Source organism: Lissotriton vulgaris, chromosome 9 (genome assembly GCF_964263255.1).
Source record: "Lissotriton vulgaris chromosome 9, aLisVul1.2, whole genome shotgun sequence".
Taxonomy (NCBI): domain Eukaryota; kingdom Metazoa; phylum Chordata; class Amphibia; order Caudata; family Salamandridae; genus Lissotriton; species Lissotriton vulgaris.
Window position 1 is genome coordinate 2,640,054 of NC_141697.1, and position 18,361 is coordinate 2,658,414.

Below are 18,361 nucleotides of genomic sequence, written 5' to 3' on the forward strand. Positions count from 1 at the left end.
GATGCGTTGTAGTTTTTTCTGGAGTTTTGCGGTGATGCCGGCGTAGAGTGTGTTTCCGTAGTCCAGTCGGCTCGTGACCAGAGCGTGGGTGACTGTTTTTCTAGTTTCGGTAGGGATCCAGCGAAATGTTTTTTTGAGCATGCGAAGAATGTTGAAGCAAGATGAAGAAACGGCGTTGACTTGTCTGTTCATCGATAGTGAGGCATCCAGGATGACGCCCAGGTTCCGTGCGTGGTCCGTCGGGATGGGTGCTTTTCCAAGGGCCTCTGGCCACCAAGAGTCGTCCCAGGCGGAGGGGGAGGTACCTAAGATGAGGACTTCTGTTTTGTCTGAGTTCAGTTTCAGACGGCTGTGCTTCATCCATTCGGCTACTTCTTTCATTCCTTCGTGTAGGTTGGTTTTGGCCGTGTTAGGGTCTCTGGTGAGTGATAGGATCAGTTGAGTGTCGTCGGCGTAGGAGATGATGTTGAGGTTATGTTGGCGTGCGATGGCCGTGAGGGGGCTCATGTAAACGTTGAAGAGGGTGGGACTGAGTGAGGACCCTTGGGGTACGCCGCAGATGACTTCAGTGGCCTCTGATTTGAATGGTGGAAGGCGGACTCTCTGCGTTCTTCCGGAGAGGAACGAGGTGATCCATTCCAGTGCTTTTCCTTGGATTCCGATGTTTTTGAGGCGCTGTAGAAGGGTGCTATGGCAGACCGTGTCGAAGGTTGCGGAGAGGTCGAGGAGGTTGAGGGCGACTGTGTCTCCATTGTCCAGTAGAGTTCGAATGTTGTCTGTTGCTGCGATGAGGGCGGTTTCGGTGCTGTGCTTGGCTCGGAAGCCGGATTGTGAAGAGTCGAGGGATTTGTTGGTTTCGAGGAATGCGGCGAGCTGGTTGTTGTTAGCTTTCTCGATGACTTTGTTCGGGAATGGAAGGAGTGAGATAGGGCGATAGTTTTTGAGTTCGGTGGGGTCAGCTGTGGGTTTCTTCAGGAGGGCGCTGAGTTCGGCGTGTTTCCAGCTTTCCGGGAAAGTTGCGGAGTTGAGGGAGCAGTTGATGACATCTCGGAGGTGCGGTGCAATAATGGAGTCTGCTTTGTTAAAAATGTGGTGAGGGCAAGGGTCTGTGGGGGATCCTGAATGGATAGAGTTCATCTGACGGATGGTGTCCTCAGTGGAGATTGGCTTCCAGTCATTGAGGATGTTCAGGGGGGGTGGGGGTCCTGCAGTGGATTGGGTGGGTTGGTCTCCGGGTTGGTTGTCGAAGCTGTTGTGGATGTCTGCAATTTTGTTGTGGAAGAACGAAGCTAGGGAGTTGCAGAGGGCTTGAGAGGGGGTGATGTCATTGGAGTTGGCTGAGGGGTTGGTAAATTCCTTGACGATGTTGAATAATTCCTTGCTGTTGTGGGCGTTGTTATCTAGACGGTCCTTGAAGGCTGTTTTCTTGGCGTTTCGGATTAGTTGGTGGTGTATGCGGGTGGCGTTTTTGAAGGCGTCTTTAGTGCTGGTGGTTGTTATATTCGCAAAAGCTATAACTATTGCCATTGTCATACACAATGCCAATAACTCAAACTTTAATGCTGCGAGACCTATTGCATTGTAAATGCTTGTTACTTAGTATGGCCAACCCCCCTAGAACAGGTCGTCAATCCTGTATGAGCTAGAAGCGTGTAGCCACATTGGTTCAATGCTAAATAGTGGTTACCTTTTAGATGAGTCTCTTGGAGCAGCACCAAGTCAGGGGGATGTCTACGCAAGCACTGAAGGGCCACTGCTCGTTTGATTCTGTTGCTGACAATTGACATTACAGGACAGGCTCGTCCTGTTGCTAACCGTTCCTGGGGCATCGCGGATGTTTGGGTCTGTTTGCAGCATCCTTATCTCTGAATTGCAACTGTCTTGCCTTTAAAAAGCAAATCCTTTCTTAATTCGAGTCAGACAGAGTATGTGGCATGTGCTAAGAGGTGAGTACATTCATCTTGGTGTTCCAAGGCCTGCGGAATCAGATAACGCCTCAGGAATTAAACAGCTTCGAAATGTGAAGAATAAAGCCTTAGAGGATGGAATGCACATGTGAAATAAAGGCTTTCATTGTAAGCTGCACTATTTGATGAAGTCTCTTTCAATCCCCAGACGCAGACTCCTTAGAAGAGGAAGTGACGTTCACACCAGTGTTTCCCACGCAGATTCCTGCTGAGGACGGCGATTGGCCCAGAGCCCCCAATAATCTGGGTAAGACGGATCCGGGGAGTACTGGGTGCCTTTCATTGATCTCTCTAGGCCACTTTAAATGCATTCTTAGCCAATAATAAATTTATATTTAGGCATTGCTCAACAGTCCCCACATTGCTTCTGAAGCCTAACTGGCATGGATGTAAAATCATGCTTTCCTCTGCCCAGGTCCTGCTCTTGTTAAAAATAACCCTTCCTAGAATCTTCAGGGTGTTGTCTATTAAGGATATGGGGCGATAACAGCCAGGATCTAGTCTATCACATTTCTTAAAGATTGGCACGGTAATGCTGTTTGACCAGGTTGCCGGGACTTGGCTGTTAGATAGATTGTTAAAAATATTGCACAATAAAGGTGACCAAAATTCAGGTTCTGATTTAATTTGGTCGATGGATAATCCATCGGGGCCAGGTGCTTTATTACTTGCACTCTGGGAGATAGCATCTTCCACCTCCATTAATGAGATGTTCAATGCCGTAGAGGGGTAATGTATTTCCGTTAATGGGTGTGGTGCAACGTATATGCTTGAGGAATGGTCCACCCACCTATCCCCTTATATATTGCAGTTTATGGGGGTGATGTTTGATCCAAATGATCTCAAGTTCTTAACCTCACCCCAGAATCCGGCGGCTTCTCTCAGTGCCGCTGTGCGAGCAAGGGATTCCCAGTGCTCTTCTGTTCGTGTTTTTACGGTGCGCTTGAAACTTGACCTATGTCTCCTCACCAAAGGCTGGTCCCGTGGATCAGCCATAAGAGCTGCGCGTAAATCACGGTTTGCCTTGGAACATGAAGTGTCGAACCACCTGGGGTTTTTATTATTATTTACTGGGGAGGGTTTAGAAATTTCCTTTTTTATGGCCATACACAACCCTGTAAAAGCCTCGATAATGTCATGTCCAGAATTATCACAAGATAAACAGACCGACACTAACGAAGGGTTCTTTTTAATTGTACGGGCTAGGACCCCCTTATTGTCTATCCCCTTCCAGGCTACCCTAAGTTTGTCCGTTGACGCCACCAGATTTTTTGCCCCAGGTCCTTCACGTTTACGCAGTTTTTTGAAAGATTTAAAAGTGGACAAAATAGGGTTATGGTCACTATATATAGTGTTAACAACCTCAGCCTCCAATAGACAGTCCCCGAGCAGGGAGGATATAAAAACATAATCTATTGTGGTTGAACTCCCACGCCCAATATAAGTCGCCACAGGTCCTGTGTTCACAGTGGTATTTACCTTCTCTAAAACATTGACTAGGTCTGGTGTGGCTAGATGACTCAACAGTTCTTCCCCTCTTTTGCAGGGAGGGGTTCGAGAATAAATGTGAGCATTAAAATCACCTCTGACACAGATACCATCAAGTTTACCATACTTTTGTCCATCCATAATTCCATCAATAAAATCAAACAATCTTATAAAATTTGTATTTGGATGGGTTGTGAAGTCATTATTATAAAAATAATTAAACATAACTTTATCCTATTAGTATAAATTAGGGCCTGGAAATTCATGTCATTGGTCTTCAGGGGTTCAATTTTAGCTTCTGATGTGATCTTAACCCAAATAGATAGGCCCCCACTCGGTCGGCCCATGGCCGGAACGGCTGCAGTTTGGTTATGGCAGCTATAACCCTCAAGGAGCAGGGAAGTAGTGCACCAAGTTTCTTGGAACATTAAAATATCATAGTTAGTAACCCAATCTAACCAGTCCCTAGATTTCATTTTTGTATTTAAGCCAGCAATGTTCCAACTCAAAATTGTTAGTTTGTCAGACAATATAGGGGTAGCAATGGCATAAGTGGTTATTTTCGGGTCAGATGGCAATACAACCTCGATATTACCATTCAACACCTCTATAGAGGAACAGGTCATCAATCCTTCAAGGGATCCAGTTGCATTCAGGTAATCACTGCATGCTATATCTGGAGGGATAGCTGGTGGTCAGTCCTGGGTCTCTAGCTCAGATTATACTGTATCTATTAAACAGTGCGTAGGGTGGTGGACCAGGGCCAGGTAATCTCTGTGGGGGCCTGTAAAAATAGCCCAACAGTAGTGGAGTTACAACAGTTCGAGGACCGGGATAGATGTTGTTGCTATTGAGTATCAATCTTGATGTTGAGGGGTGCCTAAAGTTAATTACAATGCAGTCTCCATTAATGTTTTTAAATAGGGGACCAACCCAGCTCACACGGCGGATTGAAAGAATTTCACTGGCGATATTTGGCCCTAACCCTTTATGCTTACTACCAATCGATGCACTTGTTATTCAGCTGGACCCAGGACTCACCTTGTCCCTCCTTAAGCACAGGTACACCTGCTAAGATCAGAACATAAGGGCAGGCGTCTGGGGGCAAGTGCAGTGCTGGCCCAGGATGTTTTATGGGCCTAGAGTCAGCAACTTGTCCCTTATCTGAACCCATGTTAGTTGTATTCCCCGTCTTCCGAGTGTCTGAGCTAGGTCCTCCTTTTGAGGTACCAGCAACCGCACTGGCGGGGCACGGTGGTCCAACTGCAGCAGCAGGGGTATGCTGTAATACTGTTACAGATTTACTTTTACCTGCAGAGGCATCCCTGGATACAGTATTAGTTACTGGTGTGCTACTAGTGGTAATTGGCCCACCTCCCAAAATGCCCTTACTAGCAGTCAACATATCTTTCAATAGCCGTTCTCCCCTTAGTAGATCAAGACTAATTACCCCTTTCCTTTTTGCATCTTCCTTTTTTACCAGATTTTCCAGTCTGTCTAATCTTTTAAAAATTGTAATAACCTGTTTGATCATTTGACTTTCCATTTGTTTAAAAATTGTGTCCACTATAGTCTCAATAAAATTCCCAAGTAGCTTTTTTTGAATATCACTTTCATTTATAGGCTCAGTGTGTGTACAGACGGAGTTATGCCCTTCATTAGGGGGAGTTATAGCTATGTCCCTCTCAGCTAATTGCAAAGGGTCAATAATGTCGATGCCACCCCCTAATGGTTGTTTCCCTCTATTCCACATACTCTGAGGTGTGGGTTGGCTCTTGTTACGTGGAGGTTGTTTCCTTTTATTTAATGTTAGTTTCGCTGGGCCTCTTTTCCTTTGCTCTCCGACAGTCTTGTTACTTGGGGTCAGGGAAGAGTTAACAGCTGGGGCATCAGAATCCAGCTGTGAGTCAATGATGATGGTTGCACAACTGCCCCCAAGTTGAGCTATCGGTGGAATGGCCGACGAAGAGGGATTAGTAATTATGACCATATGAGATAGTGGCCCAGCATTGATGGAGCGATCTTGCTGGGGCTGTGAACTCATGAGACTCATTGACATTCTCCTCTCCGTATTAGCAATTTCCGTGCTAACTAAATGGAAGGCATTTTCCAACATGCTCTCAAGGTGGGTGGAAGAACAGTAGGACCTTCAGGGGCCTGAGTGATGGTGCTGGTATTTTGTTTCCCCATAATCTATTATGTGGGCTCACCTTAATAACGTCTTAGAGGGTTAGAGGGGTGGCCCGCCCGTCCACTGATGTCCCCTGAGGGCCACAGAGGGCCCGCCCTTTGCCCGGGCTTAGCCCAGCGCTGCCCGCGCACGCGTCCCGTGACGCAGGAGGGGCTGCTTAGTTTTATGCGCCTCTGTGCGCGGAAGTTCCCGGAAACTGTCAGCGTCCCAGCATCCCAAGTCCAGCAGGGGTTGCTGGGGATTGTAGTCCGCTGCCCGCACCACTCGGCGATCGCGTTGGCTGTTGCGGTGGCAGTGGAGAGCTGCGGGGAAGAGCGGGGGAGAGCTGCGAGGTCCAAAGAGCTCCCTCAGTCCGGTCACACTGCTGCTGCATTTTGCCTCTCTAGAGTGATGTTAGCAGGCGTGTGTCATTGAAAGGGTGTAGTTGTAGATTGGTCTGTATGCAGCGTGCTAGGTGAGGTCAGGAGGCATGGTGTTAGGAGGTTTCATCAAGCATTGCTGCATGTAAGCTTGTCGAGGGGAGTCCTCTACATGCTTCTTGCACTATAATATGAGAGGTGTAGTGGAGGATTGTGATGGACCCGATCCGCAGCTTGAATGTACTGATCTGTGTTTTGTTCTGGGTTTAGGTAAGTAACCGTAAGTTAAAAAGAGCCTGATATTATTTGCCATCCTAAACTCAAGATTTGTACGTATTCTTATATTTTGTGAGTTCCAGAACTTTGCAGTCTGTATGAAGAAAGATCTCCCACCCATTCATGGTTTTTTTAACTGCCCAGGCACCAAATATTTATTTGAATCGCTCATCCAAGGTAACACGTAAAGTTTCAAACATCAGCCGTAGTAAGTCTACTTCATATCTCAGAGAGGAAACGTATTTATATCTAATAGTGGTTCTTTCTCGTTTGTAAAACCTCTTTGATGCTTTCCATGGGTTGACTCGGATTCTGCCAGATTAGTAGGTGTTTTCATGATCACTGACATGGTCAGCTAATCTGCTTCTGCACCTTGCACGTGGTTAGGGCTGACAGGCTGGACATGTGCTGATGTTTAGCTGTGCCTGGGAAAGGCTTATGATAATCAGACCGCTACAGAAGGCAGGAGCCTCATGTTAGAGTACAGGAGGACATAACTTTGTCCCAGGTTAGTCCCAGCTGGAGTAGAATGGCAGAAGCCAGCATCAGTATCCACAGGATTACTCAGACCTTCAGGGACTGACTGACGTAGCTCTTCAGAGGGTCCGCTCGGACCTTCAGGGACTGACTGACAGCTCTTGAAAGGGTCCACTTAGACCTTCAGGGACTGACTGACAGCTCTTCAAAGGGTCCGCTCAGACCTTCAGGGACTGACTGACAGCTCTTCAAAGGGTCCTCTCGGACCTTCAGGGACTGACTGACAGCTCTTCAAAGGGTCCACTTAGACCTTCAGAGACTGACGTAGCTCTTCAAGGGTCCGCTTGGACCTTCAGGGACTGACATTAGCTCTTCAAAGGATCCGCTCGGACCTTCAGGGACTGACTGACAGCTTTTCAAAGGGTCCGCTCGGACCTTCAGGGACTGACTGACAGCTCTTCAAAGGGTCCTCTCGGACCTTCAGGGACTTACTGACAGCTCTTCAAAGGGTCCACTTAGACCTTCAGAGACTGACGTAGCTCTTCAAAGGGTCCGCTCGGACCTTCAGGGACTAACATTATCTCTTTAAAGGGTCCGCTCGGACCTTCAGGGACTGACTGACAGCTCTTTAAAGGGCCTGCTCGGACCTTCAGGGACTGACTGACATAGCTCTTGAAATGGTCCACTCAGGCCTTTGGGGACTGACCTAGCTCTTCAGAGTACTGGCTCTAGTTACCCATTACTAATATATTTTCAGACATAGCTAAAAATGGGCCAGCTTCCTATCAACGATTTTGTGTTGAATTTTTGTGTGCCAGGTACTTAGAGGTGAGAGTGTGTGCTCCTTCCTGGGCATACAAGTGGAACTGGCATTGCAAGGGTGAATGTGCAGTGCAGTTCTAAACCAGGTACCTAAATACTGCTCAATTTCTCTTTACACTGGAAACAGACCTTGGCTCCAAAAGTAAAAGACCATATCATCGGGACAGACTTCCCTGCACGGTCTGCGGGACACGACTGAGGCAGGTACCCTTTCGGAACCGGACGACCGAACCTGGGCGAAGTTTCTTGCCACTAACATCTACACCTGCATTACCGCCATTGGACTGCTCCACACACGGCAGGTCGCCACATACATCGACCTCGGCACCGACGGTCTCTGCCAGACGCCGTCGGCCACATGAGACTACTCCCTTATCGTAGTGAGCTATACCATTATATGCCTGTAACCATCATAGTGGCATCTCGGATGAACAATTACCAGTTCCCCTAACACCAGTCCACGCAGTGACTGACAGAGGTAACTATTAACTGGCTCTCACGATGGACATGGACTATTGCCCATATGGTACAGATGCCGGAGACGCACTGAAACACCTACAGCAACACAAAAAAATAAAAAAAAAAACACAGGCCTGCTTCCTAGACGTGCTGTGTATTACGAGATGTCTGCATGCTCATACTATACTACGCCGCCGGACCCCAGGGTTGCCGGCTGAATGGCTGTGTTATCTCACTGGTATTTCATCTGATCACCATCCTATGCTGCCGGCCCTTGAGGGTTGTAGGCTATATGCTGTGTAAATGAAGTCTTGTACAATAAAGGTCTTTAAATATTAAAAAAAAATAATAATCGGGACAGACTTCCCTGTGCAGGGACAACTGCGCTGCTCTCCAGCATCACTGAAGCAGGCATGCACGACATTCATTCACACACTATTATTAAAGCACACTTTAAGGTAAACGGAGGGGTGTTACTATGGAAGACTGCATGGATTATACACCAGGGAGTCATCAGGCATCATCTTAAGAGATGTGTGTTTTGTCTTTCTGACCCCTACCATAAACGCCCTTTGTGTGAATTCTGTCAGATACCATATCTAAGCTATCTCTGTAAAGAATGTCAGATACCACACGTAAGATATTAATGAGTGAGCTCTGACTGACGCCGTGAGTAAGATCCTATTGAGTGACCTCTGACTGATGCCATTCGTAAGCTCTTAATGAGTGAACTCTGACCAAGCTGAAGCTCCTCATTCTATAAAAAGGACACAGACCCGACCAAATCTTTAGCAAAACTACAACAATGTTGTTTCTAGTCCTTTTGGGCTGAGTTTGAGGACAGTACGCATCCAGACCGCAGTACCAACAGTGGTTCCAACAGTACCCTCAAACATCCTATCATGCGTACAACTAGCCTTATAGTCCCACACTGCAACATCCTATTCGCAACCTGCCGGTCATAAAAGACAGCAATCTGGCGGAAGACCACAGGATTCTCACAAGAGGCAATGATTTTCTCCAGGCCCCCGCCACTAAAGTCCCACAACAATTCGGATCAACCTGCTCAAAATTCTTTAAAAATTGGACGTCCATCTCATCGGATGGATTGGTTTTGGATGTCTTTCGACACGGTCATACCCTAGAGTTTGTTCAGTATCCTCCAACTACCCCTCCTCCAAAGGTATTATATCGTCATCTGCCAGATCTCAAGAGGAAAATAAAAATTCTCCTTGCCAAATGTGCCATAGAAAAGGTGCCCTTACGTCAGCGCAATCAAGGATTTTATTCCCACATTTTCTTAATCTTAAAGAAATCAGGAAAATGGAGGCAGGTCTTGGATCTCCGGTTAATGAACAAATTCATCAAAAAATCTTTCAAGATGTTGTCTCTGCAGGACATCCTTCTTCTTATGGAAGAGGGGATTATCGGTCATCTCTTGGATCATCTCGATGCCCATTCAATCCAAGCATCGAAGATATCTCAGGTTCGAAGTGGCGGGCTGCCATTATCAGTTCAGAGTGCATCCCTTCGGTTTGACGTCAGCTCCCAGAGTCTTCACCAAATGCATGGCGCCGATAGCTGCCATTCTGAGATGCTCAGGTCACCAGGTATTCCCCTACCTGGATGATTGGTTAATAAAAGCTCCTTCATTTCAGGCAGCCAGGAACTCTACTCAAACTTGACGGAATCTCTTCCAGTCACTGTGTCTGTGCATCGTGGGTCTCCATTTTTGGTGAGCTGCCTGAGGTCCTCAAGCGACTCCTGTGCCTTCGGCCTGTGGGTCCTCCTGAGGGTCTTACTTTGCATTTTGAATTAAAAAACATGGGTTTTCCATTAGCGCATGACCCAAACACTGCCCATAATTCCTTACTTGAAAATACTGTCTAACTGTAAACATTAGAATGCAAGTCAAATATACTAAATAACAGCAAACAATTACAGTGTCTTTACTCACTACCATTGCTCCATTCACATAATCTACTTCCCACAAATTTGGAAATTAAAAGCCTGTCTTGACTTATTTTAATCCAGATTTCCTAAAATCATTTAAACCTGAATTTAAACGTATTATTCTTGTTTATATTGACCTTATTAAGCTTTACGTTGTGCGTACAAGAAATAACCACAAATCGCAATGAACATTCCAGTGTTTGAAATTTACAGAGTGAACAACCTCAAGCACATGCTTCCGAAGATCCGGCGTTATCTGAGAGTGTAAAGTGCAGTAAATCACTTCATCTCGTTGATGGGCTCCATGATAGAACAACATAACATAAAATACGTTTTGGAACTGTAACAGTGATGGAGGAAAAAAAGTGAGAGAGGATGTTGAGGTGGTGGGTGAGAGATGGTTGGGGCAAGGTGAGACAAAAGAAGGAAAGGATTGGAGGGCGGGAATGGAGAGGGGGGGGTTTCAGGGGGTAGGAGAAGGGAAGAGATGGACAGTGAGCATCATAAGGTCCAAGTACAGCAGCCCTCCTCTGTCCAGATATGTAAGATCGAAAAAGATCTAATTAATGTGTCATGCAGTACTTGACAAAGAGTTGTCAGGTCAAGGTTGAGATCTTTTAATGGGCACATCGTTAACACCAAGAGTTGGGTCCCCTGTAAGGTGCCACTAGTATCAAGTATGAGCAGTGTCAAGGGCCTTGGAAGGACCCTTCCCATGTCTCCAGAAATTCTCCAGACGCTCATTTAATCTTGCAAGAAGGACACCATTTTGTTCATTTCCTGAAGCCAGGAGTCGTATGATGGTCAATCACCCGTACGCCATAATCAGAGGATACACATCTGTGCAGCCATCTGGATTGTTGGCTGGTGATATCGGTGCATGGTACGGTGTCCTGAAGGAGGATCAGCTGGGGTGTGGTGGGTCCTCGAAGAAGAGGAACTGTTTTCCTAATTGTTGCTGTCCTAGAAGCCCAGTTTTGAGCCATTGAGGGGCTTTACCACAGCAGGTGGACAGTATTCCCTCCAAGACCCGCAGGGCCAGCAAGTAGAAGAGGGGGAATATAGAGGGCAGAGGACTTACTTGGGACAAGAGTGTTCTGTTTGCCTTTCTGTGTACTTGCAAGATTCTTCATTCTCTTGTTCTTTAAAATGCAGCGGGTGAAAAAGTGATAATGCATAATTAGGCTGTCCGGTTTTAGGTTTAAACCTATAATAACTGATAAAACCCCACTGAAAGAGAAATAGCCCTCACCAGTGAAAACATAAACACACTGAAAAAACACCTGCACACCCACAAACTAAATGCCATTCAAAGAAAGGAAAAAGAGAGTGACAGTTATTTTTTTTCTTCATGAATGTAACTTTGTTATTCAAGCTAGCAGTAAGAAAGGCTGGGCTAACATTATTCTGCTTGAGTTTTGTTGTTTAGGGATGCCACTAAAATATTGTTTCTTCTTTCTGTTTCTTTTTTCAGTTTTGTGGTCTTCGGTCTAAAGATGCAGGATTTAGAAGCATGTTTTAGGTCTTGTTTAATTATTTTATAAACTGTAGAGAATCAGGAAATATCAAAACCATATTTGATATTTTGGCTATGTTTGATTCTTTCTCTGCTAGGTAAAATGGCTGGTTTCATTTAAATCTTCCTTAATATGTGTCATCACATTTACTCAAAGAGAATGGGTAAAACCCCTTAATACATCAGCCCTTAGTTTCTAGTGAGTCAGTATTGATAGTAGGTGAATTGCCAACACCTCAGGCTTTAAATATTCAATGCAAGGTATAGTGACAAGTATATGTGAAAAGAGCGCTATCGCCAAGCATCTGGGAATGTGGTGAAAACATGTCACCAGACTTTTGGAAAACATGAACCGCAGTGTCACTTGGAATGTTCTGCAAAAAAGGTTCTTTCCAAGTTCAACAAAGATTGGAGTGATATTGTTTGTATTTGCAGTGAATCAGCTACGTACGGTGGAATGTTTAACATTATGCAGCATAATGTTAACCATTCCCCCGTTCGATAGTACTGTAACTAACAATGGTTATTATCAGCCTCTGTATTATTCAACCTTACGAGGAGGAGATGCTGATTCTTCTGTGGTATAAAATCAGGTTTGTGTTGCCTGAGAACCGCACCTTGTGTTCCTCAGAAGTGAATATGGTGCTGGTTGGCTTTGGCAATGGCTGTCGTGAGATAATTTAGCCCTACATGCGGGAAGAGCAGCACCTCTGGGCTTTCGGCTGCCTGATCTGAGAGTGCCTCTGGACTTAAGGCTACTTGGGCTGAGCGGCAACACTGGGCTGAGCGGCCTCTCTATGGACATCCAGCTGCCTGGTCTGAGTGGCACCTCTAGACTTCCGGCTGCCTGATCTGAGGGGCATCTTTTGACTTCCGGCTGCCTGGTCTGAGCGGCACCTCTAGGCTTCTGGCTGCCTGATCTGAGCGGCATCTTTTGACTTCCTGCTGCCTGGTCTGAGCAGCACCTCGGGGATTCTGGCTGCCTGGTCTGAACGGCACCTCGGGTCTTCCGGCTACCTGATCAGAGCGGTACCTCTGGACTTCCGGCTGCCTGATCTGAACGGCATCTTTTGACTTCTGGCTGCCTAATCTGAGCGGCATCTTTTGACTTCCGGCTGCCTGGTCTGAGCAGCACCTCGGGGCTTCCAGCTGCCTTGCCTGAGCAACACCTCCGGACTACTGACTGCCTGGTCTGAGCTCCTGGTGTGCATTGTGCAGTTGCAGCACACTTTACCTATGCAGTAAACGTGTACTGTATTGTGCACCTTCAGAATGACCTTTATAGCTTTTGTAATCACGTCCTTTGTCATGCCAGCCATCCATGCCTTAGTTGTTTGTGTACATGGCTTGTCTTGTGTTGTGCGCCTTATGCAGGTCCTGTCTGGGTTGTGCTCCTGTCCTTCCCTCTGTGGTGTTGTGCAGGACCACTTCTATGTTGTGCACCTTGTGTATACCTCCAAGACTTAGTTACTTGTGTCCTGTGCTCTGAGCTCTTGTGCTAGTCCTGTTGTGTATTGTGTACCTTGTGCTGGTGCCCCATGCCATAGCTAGTTGAGCGCACTGCCTGCCTGGTGTTGAGCGCCTTGTGCTGGTCCGGTCCTGTGTTGTGTGCCTTGTGCTGGTGCCCCATGCCTTAGCTAGATGAGCGCACAGACTGCCTGGTGTTGAGTGCCTTGTGCTGGTCCTGTCCTGTGTTGTTTGCCTTGTGCAGGTCCAGTCCTGTGTTGTGTACTTTGTGCTGGTGCCCCATGCCCCAGATGGTGTGGGCAGTATATCTGTCCTCTGCACCTCTTGCTGATGCCCCATGCCTTAGCTAGTTGAGCGCACGGGCTGCCCGGTGTTATGCGCCTTGTGCTGGTCCTGTGTTGTGTGCCTTGTGCTGGTGCCCCATGCCTTAGCTAGTTGAGTGCACGACCTGCCCGGTGTTGAGCGCCTTGTGCTGGTCCTGTCCTGTGTTGTGTGCCTTGTGCTGGTGCCCCATGCCTGAGCTAGTTGAGCGCACGGCCTGCTTAGTGTTGAGCGCTTTGTGCTGGTCTGGTCCTGTGTTGTGTGCCTTGTGCTGGTGTCCCATGCCTTAGCTAGTTGAGCGCACAGGCTGCCTGGTGTTGAGCGCCTTGTGCTGGTCCTGTCCTGTGTTGAGCGCCTTGTGCAGTTCCGGTCCTGTGTTGTGTACCTTGTGCTGGTGCCCCATGACCCAGATGGCGTGGGCAGTATATCTGTCCTCTGCACCTCTTGTTGGTGCCCCATGCATTAGATAGTTGAGCGCACGGCCTGCCTGGTGTTGAGCGTCTTGTGCTGGTCCTATCATGTGTTGTGTGCCTTGTGCTGGTGCCCCATGCCTTAGCTAGTTGAACCTTGTGCTGGTCCTGTCCTGTGTTGTGTGCCTTGTGCTGGTCCTGTCCGTGTTGTGCACCTTGTGCTGGTCTTGTCCTGTGTTGTGTGCCTTGTGCTGGTCTTGTCCTGTGTTGTGTACCTTGTGCTGGTCTTGTCCTGTGTTGAGCGCCTTGTGCTGGTCCTGTCCTGTGTTGTGTACCTTGTGCTAGTGCCCCATGCCCCAGATGGTGTGGGCAGTATATCTGTCCTCTGCACCTCTTGCTGGTGCCCCAAGCCTTAGCTAGTTGAGCGCCCGGCCTGCCCGGTGTTGAGCGCCATGTGCTGGTCCTGTCCTGTGTTGTGTGCCTTGTGCTGGTGCCCCATGCCTTAGCTAGTTGAGCGCACGGGCTGCCCGGTGTTGAGCACCTTGTGCTGGTCCTGTCCTGTGTTGTGTGCTTTGTGCTGGTGCTCCATGCCTTAGCTAGTTGAGCGCACGGGCTGCCTGGTGTTGAGCGCCTTGTGCTGGTCCAGTCCTGTGTTGTGTGCCTTGTGCTGGTGCCCCATGCCTTAGCTAGTTGAGTGCACAGGCTGCCTGGTGTTGTTTGCCTTGTGCTGGTCCTGTCATGTGTTGTGTGCCTTGTGCTGGTGCCCCATGCCTTAGCTAGTTGAGTGCACGGGCTGCCTGGTGTGATGCACCTTGATCTGGTCCAGTCCTGTGTTGTTTGCCTTGTGCTGGTCCTGTCCTGTTTGCCTTGTGCAGGTCCGGTCCTGTGTTGTGTACCTTGTGCTGGTGCCCCATGCCCCAGATGGTGTGGGCAGTATATCTGTCCTCTACACCTCCTACTGGTGCCCCATGCCTTAGCTAGTAGAGCGCACGGCCTGCCCGGTGTTGAGCGCCTTGTGGTGGTCCTGCCCTGTGTTGTGTGCCTTGTGCTGGTCTTGTCCTGTGTTGAGCACCTTGTGCTGGTCCTGTCCTGTGTTGTGTGCCTTGTGCTGGTCCTGTCCTGTGTTGTGTGCCTTGTTGTGGTCCTGTCCTGTGTTGTGTGCCTTGTTCTGGTCCTGTCCTGTGTTGTGTGCCTTGTGCTGGTCTTGTCCTGTGTTGAGCACCTTGTGCTGGTCCTGTCCTGTGTTGTGTGCCTTGTGCTGGTCCTGTCCTGTGTTGTGTGCCTTGTTCTGGTCCTGTCCTGTGTTGTGTGCCTTGTTCTGGTCCTGCCCTGTGTTGTGTGCCTTGTGCTGGTCCTGTCCTGTGTTGTGTGCCTTGTGCAGGTCCTCTCTGCTCTAACATCCATGCCCTAACTGGTTGTGTGGAGTCAATCAATCCAGTTTTGTAAAGCACAGCTAATCGTCCATGAGGGTCTCAAGGCCCTGTGGGGCAGAGGGGGTGCAGCCGATCAGACTAAGTGCTGAGTTAATCTGAGGAGCCAGGTCTTGAGGACCTTCCTGAATTGCGTCAGTGAGGGTGATTTCCGGGGGTAGATGGGCAGGGTGTTACATGTCTTGGAGGCGAGGTAGGAGAAGGACTTTCCTCCGGTTCTGGTCTTGCAGATTCGTGGGACCGGTAGCCTGGGAAAATTGGGCGGAGCGGAGCTGTCTGTTGGGTATATGGAGTGTGAGGCTGTGATTCAGGTATATGGATCCGGTGTTGTGAAGGGCCTTGTATGCATTGTGAGGAGTTTGAAGGTTATCCTTCTGTCGAATGGGAGCCAGTGGAGAATGCATAGGTTTTGAGTGATGTGGCTGCGACGGGGGATGTTGAGGATTAGTCTTGCTTCAGCGTTCTGGACATTCTGGAGTCTTCGGAGGAGTTTCTGGGTGACGCCGGCGTAGGATGCTTTGCCGTAGGTGAATCTGCTGCTGATGAGGGCATGGGTGACTGTCTTCCTGGATTCGGTAGGGATCCATCTGAAGGTCTTTCAAGGCAGGCAGTGTATTGATTGTTTATCTGGCGGTCCATTGTTGTGAGTGAGGAGTCCAGTACGATGCTGAGGTTTCCTGCGTGGTTCGTGGGGGTAGGGTGCCTTCCTAGAGCAGAGGGGCACCAGGATACGTTCCAAGCGGAGGGGTAGGCTCCCAGGATGAAAGAGAACTTCTGTCTTGTCCGAGTTGTGCTTCAGGCAGCTGTCCTTCATCCAGGCGGCAACAGTTTTCACAACTTTGTGGAAGTTGCTCCTGGCAACAGTGGGTTCTTTGGTGAGGGAGAGGTTCAGCTGGGTGTCGTCGGCATAGGAGACGATGTTGAGCCCATGGTTCCTGACAATAGCTGCGAGGGGGGCCATATAGACGTTGAAGAGGCTTCTCAGTCAGTTTCGAGAGGTACAGTGGGAGTCTAAACCATTGTGTTCTGCCAGTGTGGAAGGAGCAGATCCTGTTGAGGGCCTTGTCTCAGATACCAGTGCTCTGGAGTCTTGTGGCTAGGGTGTGGTCGGAGACAGTGTTGAAGGCCGACAAGAGGTCCAGTAGGACGAGGGTCGTGGTTTTGTGCTGATCGTGGAGGGAGTGGATGTCATCGATGGTGGCGAGGAGGGTGGTCTCGGTGCTGTGATTGCTTCGGAATCCGGATTGGGAGATGTCCAGGACGTCGTTGGTTTTGATAAAGTCGGTGAGCTGGCCATTGATGGCTTTTTCGATTACTTTGGCTGGGAAGGGGAGAAGGGAGATGGACTGGAAGTTCTTGAGGTCCGTCGGGTCTGCGTAGGATTTCTTCAGGAGGGGGTTAATCTCGGCGTGTTTTCAGTCATTGGGGAAGGTGGCGGTCTTGATGGAGCAGTTGATGGTTTGGCATAGCTCGGGTGCGATGGCGGATGTGGCTCTGTGGAAGATGTTGTGCAGCCAGAGGCCCGAAGGTGCTCCGGAGTGGATGCTTTTCATGGTCTTTATGGTGTTGTCCGTGGTGAGTGGGGACCAGCTGTGCGGTGTCGGTTGTGGTGGTTGATGGCGTGGTGGGGTGGTCCTGGGTATCAAAGTTGATAGTCTTGATCTTGTGGTAGACGGTGCTGAGTATGTTGTAGATGTCTTGGGAGGGTGGGACGTCTGTGGCCTCGATGTTGTATTTGGCAAACTCCTTAATGATGCTGAACAGATCTTTCTAATTGTGCACGTTGTTGGTGATTCTGTCTTGGAGGACCTTATTCCTTGTTTGTTGAGGAGATGGTGATGTGCGGTAGTGGCTGCTTTGAAGGCGGCGTGGGCTTCTGGGGTTTTGTTGTTCCTCCATGTCTTCTCGAGTCATCTACAGGTGCGTCTGGACTCTTGAAGCGCAGGATGAACCAGCTTGCTTTCTTGACGTGTTGTTTGCCAGTGGCTTTTCTGAAGGAGGGTAAGGGTTTCAGCGCAGTTTGTGATTCATTGGTTGATGTTGCGTGCTGTGGTGTATGATGTAGTCGGTGGATGTGAGGGCTTGGGGAGCGATTAGGACAACAATGGCGTTGGTGAAAGAGGCACGGGTACCGGGTGGTAGACGAGGATGCTGCAGAAGCTTGTTTTCGGGTTGGTCTAGATCTGGAATTGGAGGTGTTCCATGTTGGTCGTTGGTTCGTCTGAGTGGATGGTCAAGCAGAGGGAGCGTTTGTGGAGGATAGCGATCCCTCCTCCTGGCTGGATGTGACAGTCCTTGTGGATGATCTTGTAGCCATCAGGGATGGCGGTGGCTATGTCTGGCGCTGAGCTGGAGTTCGTCCAGGTTTCCATCAGGAAAACGATGTTGGAGCGAGGCAGCGTTGAGGAGGTCCCAGATCACTGTGGCGTGTTTGTTAAGGGATCGTACTTTGAGGAGGATGCACTTGAGAGGCTTGGGTGCCGTGAGGATCGGTAGGTTGGGTGAGGGAGCCAGGGTACGGAGGTTGGGGAATGTGAGGCTGCAGTGAAGGCTGGATAGTGGGCCGTGGGTGTTGGTCGGCGTCTAGAGCTGGCAGTTGTTGTTGAGTCTGGAATTAAGATAGTGGAAGATGCTAGTGTCTTAGCGGTGGGGGGGTCAGAGGACAGGGTCCCGGCGCTCGGCGCTGTCAGGTCACAGATGGGTGCAGATGGGCTTGCCTTTGACCCACCAGTGCACAGGCCTTTTGGTGGCCGCCATTAAGTAGTGTGAGGGGGAGGGCTGGTCAGCTGGGAGGTGGGAAGCAGGGAGCCGGAATAACGGTGTGCTGGAGGGGCAAGGGGCCGCAGGGGGTCGGCAGTGGTGGGAAAAAAAGAGGCAACAAGAGTAAAGAGGCATGTTGGACTTGGCCCTTCTGGCAGGTTCACCCCTAATCGTTTTGCTTTAATATATGACTTGGTGTTAGTTGTTTTTAGCTTCTGCACACTTTAACACTGTGTCCCAGTGTAAAGTGCGTGCGCACTCTGAGTGCATGTTGTGAGATTGGCCTGCCCTCCCCTAGGAATGCATCGGGAATGTAGGTGTCCATGGTAGTTCCTGATGCGTGGGGAGTGCAGGGTCGAGTTTGGTATGTGCGAACTCGTGTGATTAAATGCTGCGCGATGATGCGTGCGGCGTTAATGTGTCTAGTGTGGAAGTGCCACTTCTAGAAGCTGGCATGTCTGTGTT

At 49.0% G+C, this 18,361-nt stretch overlaps 1 protein-coding gene across 1 annotated transcript in view; it reads left to right on the top strand.

The window, feature by feature from the left end:
* The window catches only part of FSIP1 (fibrous sheath interacting protein 1), an 898,930-nt gene that overhangs the window by 245,566 nt on the left and 635,003 nt on the right, over positions 1-18,361 (top strand). Inside the window, exon 6 of the mRNA XM_086936904.1 lies at positions 2,116-2,214. Coding sequence (XP_086793030.1) covers positions 2,116-2,214 — 99 coding nt within the window. The remainder of the gene's footprint in view (positions 1-2,115; positions 2,215-18,361) is intronic.